We start from the raw sequence: 18,454 nt of genomic DNA on the forward strand, positions 1-18,454 counted from the left end.
TTTGATCTTCCTAACTTGGCTCTGGTACCATGTAAATGTACTGGTAAACTTAGTAGCAGACTGCCAATTTATACAACTTCCAGAATTCTGATCTGATTTTCTTATTATGCAGGTATCAGCTCTCACAATACAAATTTAATGTTCACATCTGAGATGGAAATTCTGAAGATAATACTTTTGCTTGTCCTCTGATATTCAAAGGCAGAGATAGTACTATTTATTATTTTTGACGGTGCTATCTCTTGCATTTTCATCCATATATATAACCCTACGAGAGGGCGGTAATGCCTAACTAGAATAAGGAGTCATGACGGTTCAACATGATTAGTTTCCAACAGCCCCAATCCTAATTGGGTGTTAGCAGTTAACTAATATTAACACCAAACTCATTAGTGTTTGTTTGGATAACAAGTCAAGATCGATCTCTATAAAGCAATGAATATATACTTAAACAATGCTTGATTGATTTGCATGATTTCAAGAGATAATCACAGGTTTCATACTTGGCAAATTATGCAGAGTCAGATTGCTGATGGAAAGGATAGTTATTTAGATCATATATATGATTATGTATGTATGCATGTATATCAGTTCACATGGTGAACTGGTATACATGCATGCATACACAGTTATCAGTTTCATCCTTTCATACTGACTGACGCTACGATATTTTAACATAGTGTTTTATCTTTTCAAAATAATTATCATGCATATATTGTTGGAGTTATTGGTTCAAGCCCACAAGCACAGAAATCTCCTGAAAGAAAAATGACTATCACAAATGGAGACCAAGCAAGATAGATATGCTCAACCACCTAAGAATTGTATTGACGCACAAAAGATTAATATCTTCCAAAAGGCACATCTTCACCAAGAGGCACATCCTCATTTTCGTATCTCATTTTAATCTTTTATTACACCAAAGCATGGGTCAACCCATGTGAAGATAATTATGCAACAATATATTTAACTTGCCTCTTGTGTTGCGCAAATTAACTGTGCCTTTTGACATCAATGACAATAATTTCCAACAGAGTTTTACTATTTGTAATCTCGATTTGTGCTTGGTTCAAAATGTGGACTGCCTTATAAACTACTTTTCTTCAAAAAGTGTCACATAGCTTGGACTCTTTTAACATGGTTCTCTTCATTCCTTGAATTATTCTATTTTTCCTCTTAACAACTCTATTTTTCTGTGAAGTTCTTGTGGCTGAATATTGTCTCTTATTCCATGATGTTCACATAATTCTTTAAATTCATTTGAAATGTACTGTCCTCTATCCGGTCTTGGACATTTGATTGTCAGCCTAGTTCCATTCTCGACTAAGGGTTTGAATGCCTTAAACCTCTCAAAAGCTTTAGATTGTTCTTTTAGAAATCTAAATCAAGTCATCTTGGAATAATGATCAATTAATATCGTGGAATAGCTCTCTCCTTGCAAGTTTTTTGTCCTTGTTGGCCCACATAAATTAACATGTATAAGTTCCAAAGGATTTGATGTAAAGTACTCCTTTGATTCAATTGAACCTTGTCCTTGTTTGCTTTCCATATTAACATTGTTTGCAGATAGTATTAGGAGGATTTTGTATGTCTGGCATGTTCCTTATGGCTTGCTTATTGCTGATCTTCACAATATTGTCAAAGTTCAAGCATCCTATCCTCTTGTGCCACAACCAACTCTCATCTTCTTGTCCCATGTAGCATCTTTCTTCTTTGATTTCATTAAGGATGTAAAGACTGTTTGCAGTTTTACTTGAATCTGCAATAAGTTTTCTTGTTCTTGCCTCTCTGATTTTACAACCACTAGGATGAAATGTGAGTGTGCCTTTGGGGATACAATTGACTTACAGTTAGAAGATTATGCTTCAATTCTTCAACATATAACACATGTTCAGTCTTTTTATCGCCAATATTAAGATTACCTTTTCTTGTTATCCTTTCAATAGCATAATCTCCAAACTTAATGGTGCCTACATTTATTTCCTTTAAAGTGAGGAACATGCTTTTATCTCCTATTATTTTTCTTGAGCAACCTCTGTCAATATACAATTGATTTTTCTTTTTTTTGAGCTTGGAGGGCTGCTTGCACTAGCATGGATTTCTATGTCATTTCGTTCTTCTGCATCTTCAAAGCTTTTGTTGATTCATCCTTTTGCTTGTCACAAGTATCCTCTTTGTTTTGTCTTGGAGGTTCCACAAAATCACTCATACGATAATGTGTTGTACGCTCCAATTTGTTGCACTTATAGCACATGATGCCGTAGTCCATTAGAGGGGCAATGAGCTAGAGTTCCCCTTGTTAAAACCAAAGTCATTCTCGTACGTATTATACAATCCACTACTTTATGACCAAATTAATTGCAAAAGACACAATAGCCAAAGAAGGAATGAAGGAACTTGGACATATGAGACTGCCTTGGTGGGAATGATGTTCTGATTCTCTCATGGTTGCCTATGCAAGGGATGCTGTTCTTTTCTGAGATATTACTTCGTTCTTGTTGCTACTATTGATAGAGTTTTAGCGCATTGACATAGCCTTTAGGCTTTTCTTCGTTCATCTTGTTTGGTAGTTCTGTAGCCTCAGAACTTGTGTCATCTTTTGATTTTCCTCAAAGCCAAGGTCAATCTTGATGAAAGGTGATCTTTGGTACTTTTTTCAAACTGCATGCTTCGATTCAATTGGTCATTAGTTTTCTCCAACTCTTTCCTCAAGTAAACAATTTCCAAGTCCGATTCCTTTTCCTTTTAGCTAATTTTTTTGCAACTTCAATTTGTTTTGCCTCCTCAATAGTGGCAGTGAAGTATCTGGTAATGTACCTGCAGCTAGAATTAGCCTTTCCTTTGCAGCATTTTTAGTTTGAGACTTCTAGCTTTTGTTGTCGTTTGTACAAGCCAATATTGTTCAGCTAGTGTTTTGCAATAGTTGATTGGTAAGAAGCCTAAGCTTTCTTGACTGAACAATGGCTTCTTATAGCCCAGCTGAATGACACTCATCCTGCTCTACCCTTGGGTTATCATCACGTGTGCCCCCAGTGATAAGAAAGACTTCTGCCCTTGGATATTTGATTACTCCCAGAATCATAAACTGCATCATTGACCTGTTTAATCGCTTTAGTTCTTGAAGTAGTTTCTTGTGCCTCTTTCCCTGCAAATGCTCTATATAGCTGCCTTGCAAACAAGCCTTGCAAACAAGGTGGTACAATCTCTACCTGAAAGCAATAGCAAGTAATCCTGTTTTTATCACTTCAAGTGCCCATCTAAGTGTTTGCAAATTCGATGCTCGGACTTCATCCCTAGGCCCAATTTGTCCCTCATCAAAGTGAATTATACAGATGAGGTGTTTCTATTCAGCTGGAAGAAGCAAATACAGTGAAAGTTCATTGGGCTTCTTTGTTATAACAATTTTGAATGATTTTTAGCTTTTATTTAAAAAATTGTTGGACTCTGAGATTTTCAATAAAATTTGGCAAACCTGCTGAATTAGTATATTACTACAAGAGTGAAGTAGATTAACTGATTTTTTTTATGATTTATAATTATCTAAAACAAGCATCTGTCATCGTAATAGGTAGGAAAGAACTTCTGTTTTAGTGTCAGGGAATGCAAGAAAAAAAGGTTGAGATATATCTTTTGCTTTCATTAGTTTTTACTTCTGTCAAGTTACAATTTACCAGGATAGGTATATGCCACAGCTTTAGAGAGCCCACCAAATTGATAGGTAAGGAATACTTCTATACCAAAAGAAAATTAAAAAAAATTACATACAGAGCTAAATATATACAAAACCAAAAGTGTACAGTTTATTGCAATGAAAATATTGAGACAAATCATATTAAATCTTGGATGCCAACAATATCGATATGGCTGGATACAACCCAATTACAGGGTGGTAAAGTTGTGGGTATGTTATAATCTATTCATATATGGGTATTGAGATACATCATGGTGTATCCAGGTGGCTGTAGGGGGCATGTAATACGATGTTGCCTATACAACATGATTTATCAAGATATGATGCTACTATATCCTGATACATCATGGCATATCCAGTTGTACTGGTTACATATCTATCATGTGTCTGCTCGTATCTATCCCTGATATGTGAGATACATGAAACAATAGTGGTACTAGGAGTATCAGGTAATGGAGTTGGTTCATAATATACTTACTTGAGATTTCTGGATTTCCTTGACATTTATTGAAGCCACACATGCTGTTCAGCTACATTTTGCATTACTTCATGGTAAAAGGTCTATACTTTCTTGATGTATTGATACTTCCTGCTTCCATTCATTCAGAACCTATGCATTTCCAAGTTACTGAGTACACCCAGAACCTACCCTGCCCCTGTATCAGTTATGCCCGTGGGTACACTTGGGTGTGCCCAGGGTTTGTGCCTGGGCATACCCATGTATACTCGGGGTACCCAAATGCGCAGTGTGCCAAAAGTAACAAAAAAAGACATTTTATAACCTGTTTTTGTTTTTGGCATCCAAAAACCCTAAAGCACCCCTAAATGCATTGTTCACTCAATATTAAGATCATTTTGCTCTCTTCACTCTTTCTTTTCTCATTTGACCTTTTCGAGGGCATGCGATATATATTATATGGCACGACTTAATATTGAAATTATAAACTATCAATTGGCATTTGTTATTTATGACTTTATCTTTAACACTACCATTTTTGGCTTTTGGCATTGATCTTTATCACTGCCATTTTGGCATTTGGCATTGATCAATGGAGAAGTGTCGTACTGTCAAATGTAATTAGGTCTTAATAATTCTGTACATTTCTTAAAATTTTTAAAGTTTTTGTGTTTATAAATAGATATACACTGCCGTACTGGTTTACCTGCATCCAATACCTGTACCAGCAACTTAGATGCAATTATTGCATTTTGCAGTAGTTGATGGTTAAAGGTCTATACTTTCTTCGTTGAACAATGGGTTCCAGTTTCCATCCTTTTTGAAGATGATACTTTTATTTGAGTTATTGAAGTAAAGATTTCCTTTTTTGGTAAAGTTGTACTACGCAGAGATTTCCTAAGTTTAAAATAAGTAATTGCTTTGCATCCAAATATAAAATTTAGATTTTCATTAATATTCTGAATTTGGGTGCTGTAGTGTCAACAAATACTGATATGGAGGAAGAAGAAGCCTGCATTAAAGAAAAGAAGGCTGGGCAAGCAACTATTGCTTATGCTCCTTCAAAGCATGGGGAAGTCATTGATGTCAATCCTCCACGTGGAACTAGAGATTTTCCACCAGAGGACATGCGCCTACGCAATTGGCTCTTTCAGAAGTTTCGAGAGGTGAAGCTTGTCCATATTTATCAAATTTCCTCAGACTTCATAATCTTCTCAGACATGGTTAAAACTGTTGTGCCTGTTGAAGGTTTCCAGATTATTTGCATTTGAAGAAGTTGATTTTCCTGTTGTGGAGTCTGAAGCACTATTTGTGAGAAAAGCAGGGGAAGAGATAACTGAACAGGTGATTTTTATTGATGTACATTTTGAGTGAGACAAAATTTAAATGAAGGAATATTTTAATAATGCTTTTGTAGGAGTAAGAACGTACCTTTTGACCTTTTGTATAAAGTTAGAGTATTACTAGATCAATTAACTTGCCTCTCTTCACCCAGCCACAACTGTTTATGTAAAACCAGTAAGATTGAAATCACTTCTTGTGCATTACTTTATTTAAAAGTATTTACTGAAATGCTCGTTATCCTTTTTAAGAAATGGCACAGCTGACCACCCATTTTGAATCGGATTACTATAAGTATAAATGAAATATTTTCTCTTTTTGGTTATTTACTTTTATTATTTGGTGGTAGTTTTTTTGTCATTGCATGTCATTACTCTCTGTTTGACAGTATTCCCTTTGTCTCGTTATTCCATTTCTTTGCTTTCAACTCCCCATTTTGCATTATTGTTGTTGATGTGTAAAGTAGGTCAAACATGTTGGACCATTATGGTCAATATGGATTAAAATATTCAGGATGTGACTTCTGAGAAGAAATTGCTGCCAAAATGATTGAAACATACTCAACAATAGTTGGTTGAATCGGTTAGGAGATCTAAAGGGCGGTCCAGAACATTGCTGACAATTTTTTTATAGATTGCAGACATCAAATGTACCTGGAAATGCTAATTTGAAAATGTGACTTGGAAGAAATCACTGCCAAATTGATTGAAACAGTGAACAATAGGTGGTTGAATGTGATATAAGATCTAAAGGGTGGTCTAGTACATTGCTGACAACTTTGTTATAGATAACAGACACCGAATGTACCTGAAAATTCAAATTTGATGCATTTTCCACTTACACAGGCAGCACACTATGTGAATCTGTAACTTGTGGAAAACTAATTATTAGTAAAATACTAAATAAAAAATTGTTCTGATACAGGCTGAAGCTAGAATCTGAAATATTTTTGAAGTTAAAATGCTTCACATGAATACATTTTGACTTTTCTCTGACAAGAGATTGAGTGGGGTCTATATGAGTGTAAAAATTGTTTGAAGGTTGGCTCTGGGTACAAACTTCTAGTTTTTGCTTGTGCAGTGGTATTGCTTCGAGAGTAGATAGAGTAATATTAAGTTGGAGGCAGAGCATAGTCTTTATTTGATGTTCCAGTGAATACTCTGGGTGATTTATCATGGGTATCATCTCTGTTATAGCAGCCCTAGGCAAAAAATACACACTTCCTGGAGTCTTCTTCCCTTCGAGGGTTTCTTCAGTTTTATGGTTGGATACCTGTCCCATTTTTACGGTGTGGGAACTCTGTTTTGCATGTTTTCATATGTTCCTTTCAGTTTGAGAACATTATTTCATTTGTGTTACATATGATGTTGTATGCATTGTCGGGAGTTTGTGCGAGTTAAGAAGACTTTCATATTTCTGTATTTTGTTAAGTGTCAAAAGCATAGAAATCAGCCCTTTATAGACAGATGGTTCTTTATAATGCTGCTTTTCCAATTTTGAAAGTTGTCATTCAAATATTTCAAGTAAAATAATCACAATCTGATCTGATCCAATTTAAGTTCAACACAACTTGTTCACATGCTTTTACTAACTTGTATTTTTAATCGTATTGATGTACATTCCTTGAACCAAAAATACTTCTGAATTGTTTTGTACCTTTGAACTCTTCATTGTTGTAGTTGCCATAAAAAATTATGATTAAAGAACCTAGGGAGGAAGGGAGAAACAAATTTAAGTTGGGAAGTGCATGTGTTAACAACATATTTAGGTGTGGTTGAACTTCCTGGTTTTCACTTTACATAATTTAGAACAGGTTACTAGATTATTCTGACAGAAAGGTGAATTTTGCAATGAAATCTTCGTTCCTTTACTTCAAAAACAATTTGTGGTCAACCATGGATTCACTTAACAAATTAAAAGTGAGACTTGCACGAACTTGACCAGACTCAGCACATCATGGGCCATGTGAGACCCAAGGGCTTGAACCTGGACTCAGCTGAGGCTGGGACAGATTTACTGAGCCTGCAAGATTCTTTAGATTTGTCGAGTTTGGTGAGCCCCGCCATCTGGGTGTGGACAACCTCAACCGAGTGTTCTAAAAGTCAGCCATTTTTTTTTTTTTTCCTTTTTCAAAACTCACAGAATTTCAATGCTTTTTTGTTTTTGACATGCCCCCAGAATATACAAGAAATATAACAGTCAACTCCCCATGTTTGTCTTCAAGTCAATCTCATTCGCTTTACCAGAGTATATACATGAAATATAACGTCTAAGTATTTCATGTATATTTTGGTTGGATGTTTGAGAGTGGTTTCAGATCTCTAGGAGTTGTCGTGCAAATTCTAGTTTTTATATCTTATAAATTTTATCAAATTTAAGTAATTGGCTAGCTCCTATTAACATTCTCTCACTCTCTTGTTTCACTCTCCTCATCTCCACTGAACTATAGACCCATTTCTCTTCCCAGCACTCTTCCTATATCCCCTTTCTGTTCCTCTCTGTATCTCATTCTTGCCTTTCACCTGCGAGATTCAGACCTATTGCTCTAACTCTTTCTCTCACCCTCAAACCCCTTTGAGCACTGTTATCATTAATCATATTTTGGGTGATGCACCAAAACCATCATCAAACAAGTCTAAGCAAGTAACAGGCCAATGATTGATTGTGGTCATAAAAATCTACATAATACATAATACATATCCCTTGTTGTAAATCTCTGCTTAGTCATAGTTAAAATACGTAATGGCTGCTGCATCACCCAGGACCTACCTTCAATGCCTTTGTAGGAAGGATGCAAGATCCTCTGATCCATAGACTCGTGGTTATTGTTTTGATATTTGTTTGGAATGTTTGATGTCATGGGTTTCACATTCCATGATTTTTGTGTACATTTGACAATATTTATATATCCAAGTGTGCTATTTTCATTCATTACAATTTGCATTTATACTTAATGTGATCAAATTAGCTTCCATTTGATGATGTTATTGTGCCTTTAAGATTTATTTAATAAAGGGTCCATGAAACATGTTTTAAATCCTTTAAAATCTCTAGATTTCTTGGGATCTTTCACTTTGCCAAGTCTTGTATTTGATCTTGTATTTGAGTCCAAGTTATGCTTGACGAGTCTGAGTCTCATAACTATGCTGATAACAATGTTTGAGTGCAAGTTTTTACTATACACTATTAATCTCTTTCTTACTAGGTTTGTGAGAGGAGCTTTGTATCATAAATAAGATATTTGCCGGTCCATAAAAAAAAGAGACAATGAAAAAGATCTGGCATGTAGGATTGTAGCATTGACTTTATGATCATGTCAAGAAACGTACACAGGTCAATCTATTTGAAGCATTTTGGAGTATAATTTTTTTTTTTGATAAGAGTTTGTGGATGTTAAAGAGATCAAGGATTGGGGTAGAGTAGAATGGAAACAAACAAGGTCAAAGTGGGAATACTGTCTCCCATGGTAAATAACTATTTAAAAATAACTTTACCTCAATCAATTACTTTTTATAATGGTGTCTGTTGTCTGCCATTGAAATAAATACACAAGTAATTTTACCCCAACCATATACAAGCAATGATAAATCACTCTTGGATAAAGGTGAAACTATAAATTTAGAACTGAATAGATGTATAGAAGCGATGAAATGCCATATTTGACTTTTAAATTTGCCGAGTGACATCACTAACAAGAATCACAATGACATTTGGTTGGTGATGTACTTATATTGTAGACAAACATATCTACAAGTATTGAATTTTTAAAAATGTATAATAATTTTTTTAAAACAATTTTTAGCTTAAATGTCTTCTATTTAAATTATCTAATTTTTTTGATTATTTTCACAGCTCTACAATTTTGAAGACAAGGGTGGTCGGCGTGTTGCTCTAAGACCAGAGATTACACCTTCTTTAGCTCGACTAGTTTTGCAAAAAGGGTCTCCTTCACACTTATACATTATCATTTCATAATTATTCAAATGTTCTAGTTCACTTTTATTTTCTTCTATTAGGTGATGCAATAATCTAGGATTTTAAAGTGTTTATAATGCAGGAAAGCTTTGTCATTCCCTCTCAAATGGTTTGCAATAGGACAGTGTTGGCGTTATGAAAGAACAACTAGGGGACGTCGTCGAGAACATTACCAATGGAATATGGATATAATCGGAATCTCAAGTATAGAGGTAAGAATTGTGGAATTGATAATTTTCCTTGATGTATGGAAATATGTTATTTTTTAAAGTTTTTTATATGTACAAGTGTGTGGACATAGTTATGGGCATTTGTGTATGTGGATTCACCTACTCAAGTGTGCTTGTGTGTTCTACTATGTGAGTGTATGCGTGTGCTTGTACGATGTGTGTGCTCTTCTATGTGTGTATGAGTGTATGCACGGGTGTGTGCATGTGTTTGTTTCCATATGGATGGTACCCCTATCAAACTTCAGTGCCGTATTTGAAAACTAAAAAACGGCCCCATTCTTTTTTAAGAGTAGAGAAAATAAGGGGTTTGAAGCCAAAAAACAAGAGTCATTTGGGCTTGTTGGCAAGCCATTTAATCATCATTGGCTGTGTGATAAATGGGCCTTTTCTTCTTGTATGTGATCTCTTGCACCTTTGTGGTGGGGGCTATGATAATCCATTAGTGGTTATAGTTATCTCGATTGGAAGTTGGTATTCCATAGTTATACTATATGGCTATGTGGATCTTGGTGAGAAGTTTAGTGGTGCTTGCTGAAACATCCTCTTTTCTCGGGTCTTAACTAGCAACTAGCATATCAAAGAAATATAGTTATTACTTCGTATTAATAGGAAGACAATTATATCAGTTATGTTCATGTGAATGAGATTAATGGTTATAGTTAGTTAAATAGAAAATTTCTTAACTAACAATTGAAGACACCATTAATGAATTTAACACGGAATTTAAAATCTACATACTATAGGATTCAACACAGAAATCCGTCTAGGGATGCTTTTGCAAAACCTAGGTTAATCCATAAATATCACTTAGGAACAATTAACTATACCACTTTATCATTTAGGGCATCACATACCACTATATCAATTACAGCATCAATTACCATTGTATCGCTTAGGGCATCAAATACTATTTTATCATTTAGGGCATCAAATACCATTGTATCATCTCTTCTTCTTCCATTGCTAACTATGGCAATAACATCCAGTTAGGGAAATACGCTCATTCATTATTCAAATAAATGGAAGACTAAAATAATAATCCATCAGATAAACCTATCTCTCGCATATAGATATATTCCATGTTCAGTTGGAAGATCCACCGATCTAACTAGGTGCCAATTACATTGACGAGGAGAGTTGTTTTCATTTAAGGAAATAATTGAAACGATGATATAAATCAATCCATCTTATCTTCTACTTGAATAAACATCATACAAGTAAATTACCAGTTACCAATAAATGTTTGAAAATGCTTATCTTTGTCTGATGCACGTCTTGACATCTTGTGGAGAGGGGAAACATTGCCAGGGGCTTAACCTCCCAACCATGGACCATAAACTTATCCCCACACTTTCTCTAACTAGAAAGATCCTCCCTACCCAGAATAGACAAGAAACACCTTGTCCAATCACTGAGCATCCTGGTATTTAATTCCACCACTCGATTTGACAATAGAATATATGAACTGGACAACATGAGCTATTGAATAGTTTCTTTAAAAGTAATAAAATGTTAATATCAAATCTGATTCCTTTTTCTTGTTCTTGCAGAACTTTCTTCCACCTCTTCACCTTCTTTCTTGGCCAACCAGCTGGGTGAGTCCTGGGTGTCTAATCTTAGAGTATATCAACTTATTTGTTGAAACTCAGCTAATGGGAAAAATAATATAAAATCAGTATTGTCACAATACAGTTCTTAAGACTCAAGAACTTAACTTAAGGAACTTTAGAGAACTAAAACTTGAATTTGGAAAACCAACTAAAACAAAGAGGTAATCTTAGCATGACGTGTATTTGGTTTAGACTTAACATAGTGAGATGGCTTTATCGAATGTGCTATTCAATATCACAGTCAAGCATCTATATTTAGAAATCATTGATACTATCCTTGTATCTATACTGTCGAATGCACAACATATACCAAATAAGATTTGGGAAAGCTGATCATGTAACCTGATCAAAGAAAGATATGGAACTTTGCTTAACTTCGAACAATTGGCTCTTGAAGTTTGAGTTTCAAAATGTAGAGCTTAAAGTTGAAGACCATTCAATGACAAAATCAGTAACTCCGATTCATCTTCAATGCGAGTTGCAAAAATAAGGAAAGCAAAGAAATGAGGGAACAGGGGTAGAGCTACAAAATTTGGGGTTGGTTCTCAGACTTGTGTCGAGCAAGAAGACATACGGAAATAATATAGAGGCTTGAAAGAAGCTGCGACTCTTGGTAGTAGTTATAAAAAAGATAGTTGGCTTCTTGATTCACCGATTTTTAAAAAGAGATGCCAAGTGTACTCCTCGTCTCTTATAGAGACATATATATATATAAAATTTTTGAATGGTGACATCATATTATTATTTTGTCCAAGGTTATATCTATTAGGATACACATTTCTAAATGTATACTTGGGAGATTATTTTATCTTCATATCCTCTCAAGGTATACGCATATTTATGTATAGAGATGAGCTTGTATAATTTAATACTATGGTGGCACCATACTTTTGTACTTATGAGCACATACAAATATATGTATTAATTTGAAGTGATAAGTATGTCAACATAAACCATTAAAGGTATCTATTTTGATTATGTTAAAGTGTTTAATGTTTTATTGATTGTCCAATAGCTCATGGTATTGTCCAACATACACTCTTCCTTGCCTAGTTGTTTACCCTTAGCCATGGTGATTCAAGATTGATACCTATTTGCCCAGTGATGGTGGTGCCCCTGTGCCCCATTCTTTTCTGACAATGCTCCCACCCCTTTGACGTGTTACAAACGTAAATGGCAGAATACTTGACTTCTTAATCAGAGATCAAATGATCTATATATACAAAGAGGAGAGTCGAATAGAATAGAAACATTCTATTCTAGACTATACCTAAACATTAGAAACATTCTAATATTTACAGAGATACAATAAGATACAATAGTGAGCATTAAGAAGAAACATAAAGATTATTCTAATACCCCCCCTTAATGCTCAATCTATTTACTACACCAATAGATCCCTTGAATTTAACAAACTTTTCAGGACCAAGGGGTTTTGTGAAAATATCTACTGGTTGCTTTGAGGTAGGGACATAGAGTAACTGAATAGATCCATCTTCTACTAACTGTCAGCTGTAATGGCAATGAAGCTCTATGTGCTTGGTTCGTTCATGAAACACGGGGTTCTTGGCAAGTTTGAGGACTCCCTGATTGTCTGAAAACAAAGAAGTCGGACCTGCTTGAGGAATATGCATTTCTGCAAGCATCTAACAGAGCCAAACTGCTTCACAAGCTGCCTTGACAGCTCCTCGATATTCTGCTTTTGTAGAGGAGAGTGCCTGTGCCTTTTGCTTCTTACTGGTCTAGGTAACTGCTGCAAATTCGATATTGAACACAGCCAGAGGTAGATTTCCTATCATCAACTGAGCCGGCCTAATCAGAATCGGTGAATCCATTGAGTTGAGGAGTAGCACTCCTTGTGTAAAGAAGACCATAATCTAAAGTACCATGTACATAGCGCAACACATGTTTCGTTGCAATCCAATGATTAGTCTTGGGGTTCGTCATGTATTGTGAGATGTGGCTAACCGCAAAACTGAGATTAGGTCTAGTAGTAGTAAGATAGATAAGACTACCTACTAGTTGCCTAAAGAGTGTTTCATCTACAGGAGGAGATATCAGATTGTGCAGACAATTTCAGACCAATCTCCATAGGAGTGGAGGCAGGTTTGCAGTCTTGCATTCGAAACCTGTCAAGCAAATTTCTGGCATACTTGGACTGAGACAAAAAAATACTGTTGTGAGTCTGCCAAACCTCAATACCTAAACAATAATGAAGCAATCCGAGATCTGTCATATCAAAAGTTCTGCATAGATCCTGTTTGATTTTTGAAATCAAATGTTCTGAACTCTTAGTAATGATCAAATCATCCACATAGACAACAAGAAAAAGAATATCATTACCAGAGTGTTTAATATACAAATTACTGTTTGACGGGCTACGCTAAAATCCTTGAGCAACCAAGTACTGATCAATCTTTATGTACTAAGCTTGAGGGGCTTGTTTAAGACCATAGAGGGCCTTTTGGAGTCTACATACATTTGGTTCTGAACCGACAACCTTGAAACCTGGGGGTTGCATCATGTAGACTTCTTCCTGTAATTCACCATTGAGAAAAGCACTCTTCACATTCATCTGATGAACTTTCCAACCATATTGAGTTGCAATGGCAAGAAGCAGGCGAATAGTGCTCATCTTGGCTGTCGGGGCAAAGGTCTCCTCATAGTCAATGCCTTCGCGTTGGGTGAATCTTTGATTTGTCCAAGATACCATTGGCATGGTACTTGACCTTATAGACCCATTTACAGCTAATGGGTTGCTTCCCAGGAGGGAGATATGAAAGAATCCAGGTGTGATTCTTTTGAAGACTTTGAAGCTTAGCTTCCATTGCCTGTTCCCATTTTGGAATTCCTTTGGCCTCTACATATGTTTGGGGCTTAGGGATACTGTGGATGTTGGCCATAAGAGCAACATTAATTGTGTTATGCTGAATGCTCTTATTTTTGGAGGTTCTTCCCTTAATGAGTTCATCAGGACGAAGATGACTAATTGTTTGAGCCCACCATTTTGGCCGAAGTGTCGAGGAGCCAATATTAGAGGCTGTCGGAATAGCTGGATGAGGAGAAGGAGCAGGAGCTGTAGTATCTGGAGGTGGTTGAGGTGGTGTATTAGTAGCATCAGATGACTCATATAAAATAGGACCCAAGTTAGAGATTGCTGAAGACTGAATCTCATAATGCGGCGGGGAGGCAGAGCTGAAATGGTCCGAGTTCCTCATCAAACACAACATCACGACTGAAGATTAGATGATCAGTATTTACATCAATTAGTTTGTAGGCCGTATGTGTGTGACTGTATCTTGTAAACATGAGTTTCTGGCTTTTGGAATCCAACTTAGTGCGTTTGGCATCAGGAATCCATACATACGCTAGAGAGCCAAAAACTTTCAAATGGTTGATCCTAGGTTTGTGACCAGACTAGGCTTCCTCAGGAGTTTTATGGTTAACTGCAAGGGTGGGTGACCGGTTAAGAAGATAGACAGCTGTGGATATTGCTTCTGCCCAATATTTTCTGGGAACATTTCTATGTTTTAGCATAGCCCTAGCCCTTTCTGTGATGGTACGATTTCGATGCTTTACAACATCGTTTTGGTGAGGGGTGTGAGGTGTGGTGAACTAACGTCTAATGCCAAGGCAGAGAAAGCAGAAGAATAGAATCCCCCCCCATTATTGGTCCTAAGAGTACAGATGGGGGAACCAAACTCTTTTTCTACTAGGGCTTTAAACTGCTGAAATACAGGAAAAGCATATGATTTTTGCTTAAGAAAATATACCCACATTTTGCGACTGAAATCATCCACAAAGAGTAAGAAGTACCTGTTCCCAGTAACATAAGAAGTATTCATAGGACCACATACATCTGCGTGGACCAGTTGGAGTACTTTAGATGCCCGCCATGATTCACCATCCTTAAATGGTGTCTTATGTTGCTTCCCTGCTTGGCAAGCTCCGCAAATGCAATGGTTCTGGGTTTGGATATTAGGTAGACCATGGACTAAATTATCCCGAGCAAGTTGTGCTAGATATTGAATGTTTAGGTGACCGTATCGCTAATGACAGAGGCTGCTGAGAGCAGATGATTTGGTGATTAAGGCACGCCCAAGGGAATCGCCTGAATCTACAAGCCTATAAGATCGACAACAAGTGTAGTGCGAGAAGCATGACCAATAATCGAACACTTGTTTCCATTGAAAATGACATCCAACTGAGGGGAGTGCTTTACAATGAGACATAAGATTATGTTTCATGCTAGGAACATAACATACATTGAGGAACATGAGTCTTCTTCCTCTGGACTGAATTTGAACATTGCCCTTACCGACAATATTGTATTCTTCGTTGCCTCTAAAGATTAATGAGTCAGAATTTGGAGTGAATTCAGCAAACCAATCACGCTTGTGAGTGAAATGTCAGGAGGCATCAGAATCTATGTACCAATCAGATTTCACATGATCTGCAAGTATATTGGCCATAAAGGCTTGGTAGATAGATTCTTTCTGCTCTGAATGTTGGGGAGCATTGGCTTGCTTTTTAATTGAGTCTGATTTCTGATGCTGTTGATACAGATGCTTATAATATGTGAATATCTCAAACGGCACAAACTTCGAGGTGAGAAAATGAAAGACCTAGAAAAATTGGAGAAGTACCCAGACGAGGGCTCGGAAAACCCAAAAATAATACATTGTCAGAATCCAGATCCACTAGCTCGAAAATCGAGGCACCCACAAATTTTTTTGATGAAGACCCATTTGAGATCTCAAAAAACCCACCACAAATATGAAACCAAAAAACTTTTGGACTCCGAAAATTAGGGTTTCGAGCAGAATAACAGTCGGTAGCCAATGAAGGTCAAATCTGCAAGAAATGGCAGATTTTCTGGAAAAATGGTCGAAAAAAGGCAGTATGAATAGACAACTAGTGCTTGAAGGAGCTTACGATAGTATGGAGAAGGAAGATTGATGCCCAAAAGTGATTAGAAAAAAAAAGGGCACGTTTTGTTCTAAAAATACGACCTGTGTGTTTGGTTTCTTTGATTTGCAGAGTAGTGTTCTGAAGATAACCGCCAAACTCGTTACCAAACCAAAAAAATGCATGGAGAAGATGTCGAGTTCCTCAGCCACAAATGCGAGTTCATAAACATGGGAGTAGGAAAAAACGTGAGTGCAAAAAGATCGCGATTTTGAGGGCAGAGATGCTTCAATCTTCAGAGAAATCCGATAATTTGTTGATGACTATCCAAAAAACCAAATAGAAACCCTAGCTGAGTTTTTTTTTTCAAAAAATTTAAATGTGATTTGCAGATGGAACGGGCACCAAGAAATGCACAGAATAATTTCAAAAAAATTATGCACAGATATTTTCAAAAGAAATTATAAATTTTCGAAATAATAATGTATTAGGCTTTGATACCATGTTACAAACGTAAATGGCAGAATACTTGACTTCTTAATTAGAGATCAAATGATCTATATATACAAAGAGGAGAGTCGAATAGAATAAAAACATTCTATTCTAGACTATACCTAAACATTAGAAACATTCTAATATTTACAAAGATACAATAAGATACAATAGTGAGCATTAAAAAGAAACATAAAGATTATTCTAATATGATGTGCTCCCTACAAGGAAATTCTCCACAGTTAAATCATATTACCTCAACAAGTTATTAATCATAAATGATAATAATGGCTAATTGCCTTTTCAATTCCCATGAATTCATGACAAATAACCAGCGATTTGAAATAGTTTTAAAATATCATCATAACGGTTAACTAGCATGTTATCTACATATGAAATTACAATGACTAACCATCTTACCATTTTGCATGATATTAATAAATTTTAACTATCAATTGACTTCATGTGAACCTCAACGGCTATATGAACATTTTAAATTGGGTCAAAAATTGGGATGTAATAGTTGCATAGATGGACATTGCATTAGAATGTATTTGTCTATGTCCCCAAGTAGAGGAGTTTGATAGGGTGGTCATTGCCATTTTAAGGTAATTGTCATCCTTTATTGGAAAGAAAGTGTAATGGAAGCTCAAGAAATTGAATGTGGAGGTGATCAATTGGTTGCGAGAAGAAAGTCATTTTTCAAGATTGTTGAAGCAAAGAGAAGAGTGCATAGGGGCTTATCAATTGCAAAGAGTAAAATGGATCAAGGTGACAATAGGATTAGTTTGCAACCCCAATAAGACCATTAAATTGTCCACTTCTTGTTTTAGAGTTGATATTGTGAGTGGGACGCTAAATTGCGTACTCTTTTGAGAAATTTTCACCTATTTGGGTATTCTCCATAACTATACTTTTCATGCTTATTCTTGTTCATTGTGTGTCTTATTGTTTATACACTTTCTAGTTGCTTCCACACAACTTTAGTGCCGTATTTAAAAACTAAAAAACGACCCCATTCTTTTTAAGAGTAGAGAAAATGAGGGATTTGAAGCAAAAAAAAGAAGTGTCATTCGGGCTTGTTGGCAAGCCATTTAATCATCATTGGCTGTGATAAATGGGTCTTTTCTTCTTGTTGGTGGTCTTTTGCTCCTTTGTTGGTGGGGGCTATGATAATCCATTAGTGGTTATAGTTATCTCAACTGGGCTAAGTTGGTACTCGGTAGTTATACTATTGGGCTATGTGGATCTTGGTGGAAAGTGTAGTGGTGGTTACATTGATGGTCTTTGCATTAGAAGGTAATTATCCATGTTCCCAAGTAGAGTCATTTGAAAGGGTTGTGATTGCCATCTTAAGGTAATTGTCATCCTTTATTGGAAAGGAAGAGTAAGGGAAGCTCTAGAAATTGAATGCCGAGGTGATCAATTGTTTGCAAGAAGTAAGCCATTTTTCAAGATTGTTGAAGCAAAGAGAGGATTTGCAAGGTGAAAGACCAATAGAACTTTTAGGAGTTGCAGCTCCAGCAGTGACAATATGAATCAGTCCCCAAAATTAAAAGTTTGTAAAAAGTTTCATGTATTCATATGTATACTCTATGTTTCATGTACATGCCCCTTTCTTGATCTAAGGGCACAAAAATAAAAAGGAATTGAAAATTGATATAGGGGAGAGATGTAGGTAAGAGGGTTAAGGTTGCCCTATGAGTAGACCACCTTGATAGATGCCAAAATTCTTTCATCAATGCCAAGA

The 18,454-nt window shown here is 36.1% G+C and overlaps 1 protein-coding gene across 4 annotated transcripts in view; it reads left to right on the forward strand.

Moving 5' to 3' along the window:
* Positions 1-18,454, forward strand: part of LOC149543895 (histidine--tRNA ligase, chloroplastic/mitochondrial-like) — a 146,317-nt gene that overhangs the window by 10,115 nt on the left and 117,748 nt on the right. Inside the window, exons 2-5 of one of the 4 annotated variants that reach the window (XM_089798549.1) lie at positions 5,127-5,314; positions 5,397-5,492; positions 9,342-9,430; positions 9,547-9,676. In XM_089798549.1, coding sequence (XP_089654675.1) covers positions 5,127-5,314; positions 5,397-5,492; positions 9,342-9,430; positions 9,547-9,676 — 503 coding nt within the window. The remainder of the gene's footprint in view (positions 1-5,126; positions 5,315-5,396; positions 5,493-9,341; positions 9,431-9,546; positions 9,677-18,454) is intronic. The other 3 variants (XM_089798550.1, XM_089798551.1, XM_089798552.1) reach the window with 3 other exon arrangements.

This window comes from Cupressus sempervirens, chromosome 8 (assembly GCF_028749045.1).
Source record: "Cupressus sempervirens isolate cs-2001-9-10 chromosome 8, ASM2874904v1, whole genome shotgun sequence".
NCBI classification, from domain to species: domain Eukaryota; kingdom Viridiplantae; phylum Streptophyta; class Pinopsida; order Cupressales; family Cupressaceae; genus Cupressus; species Cupressus sempervirens.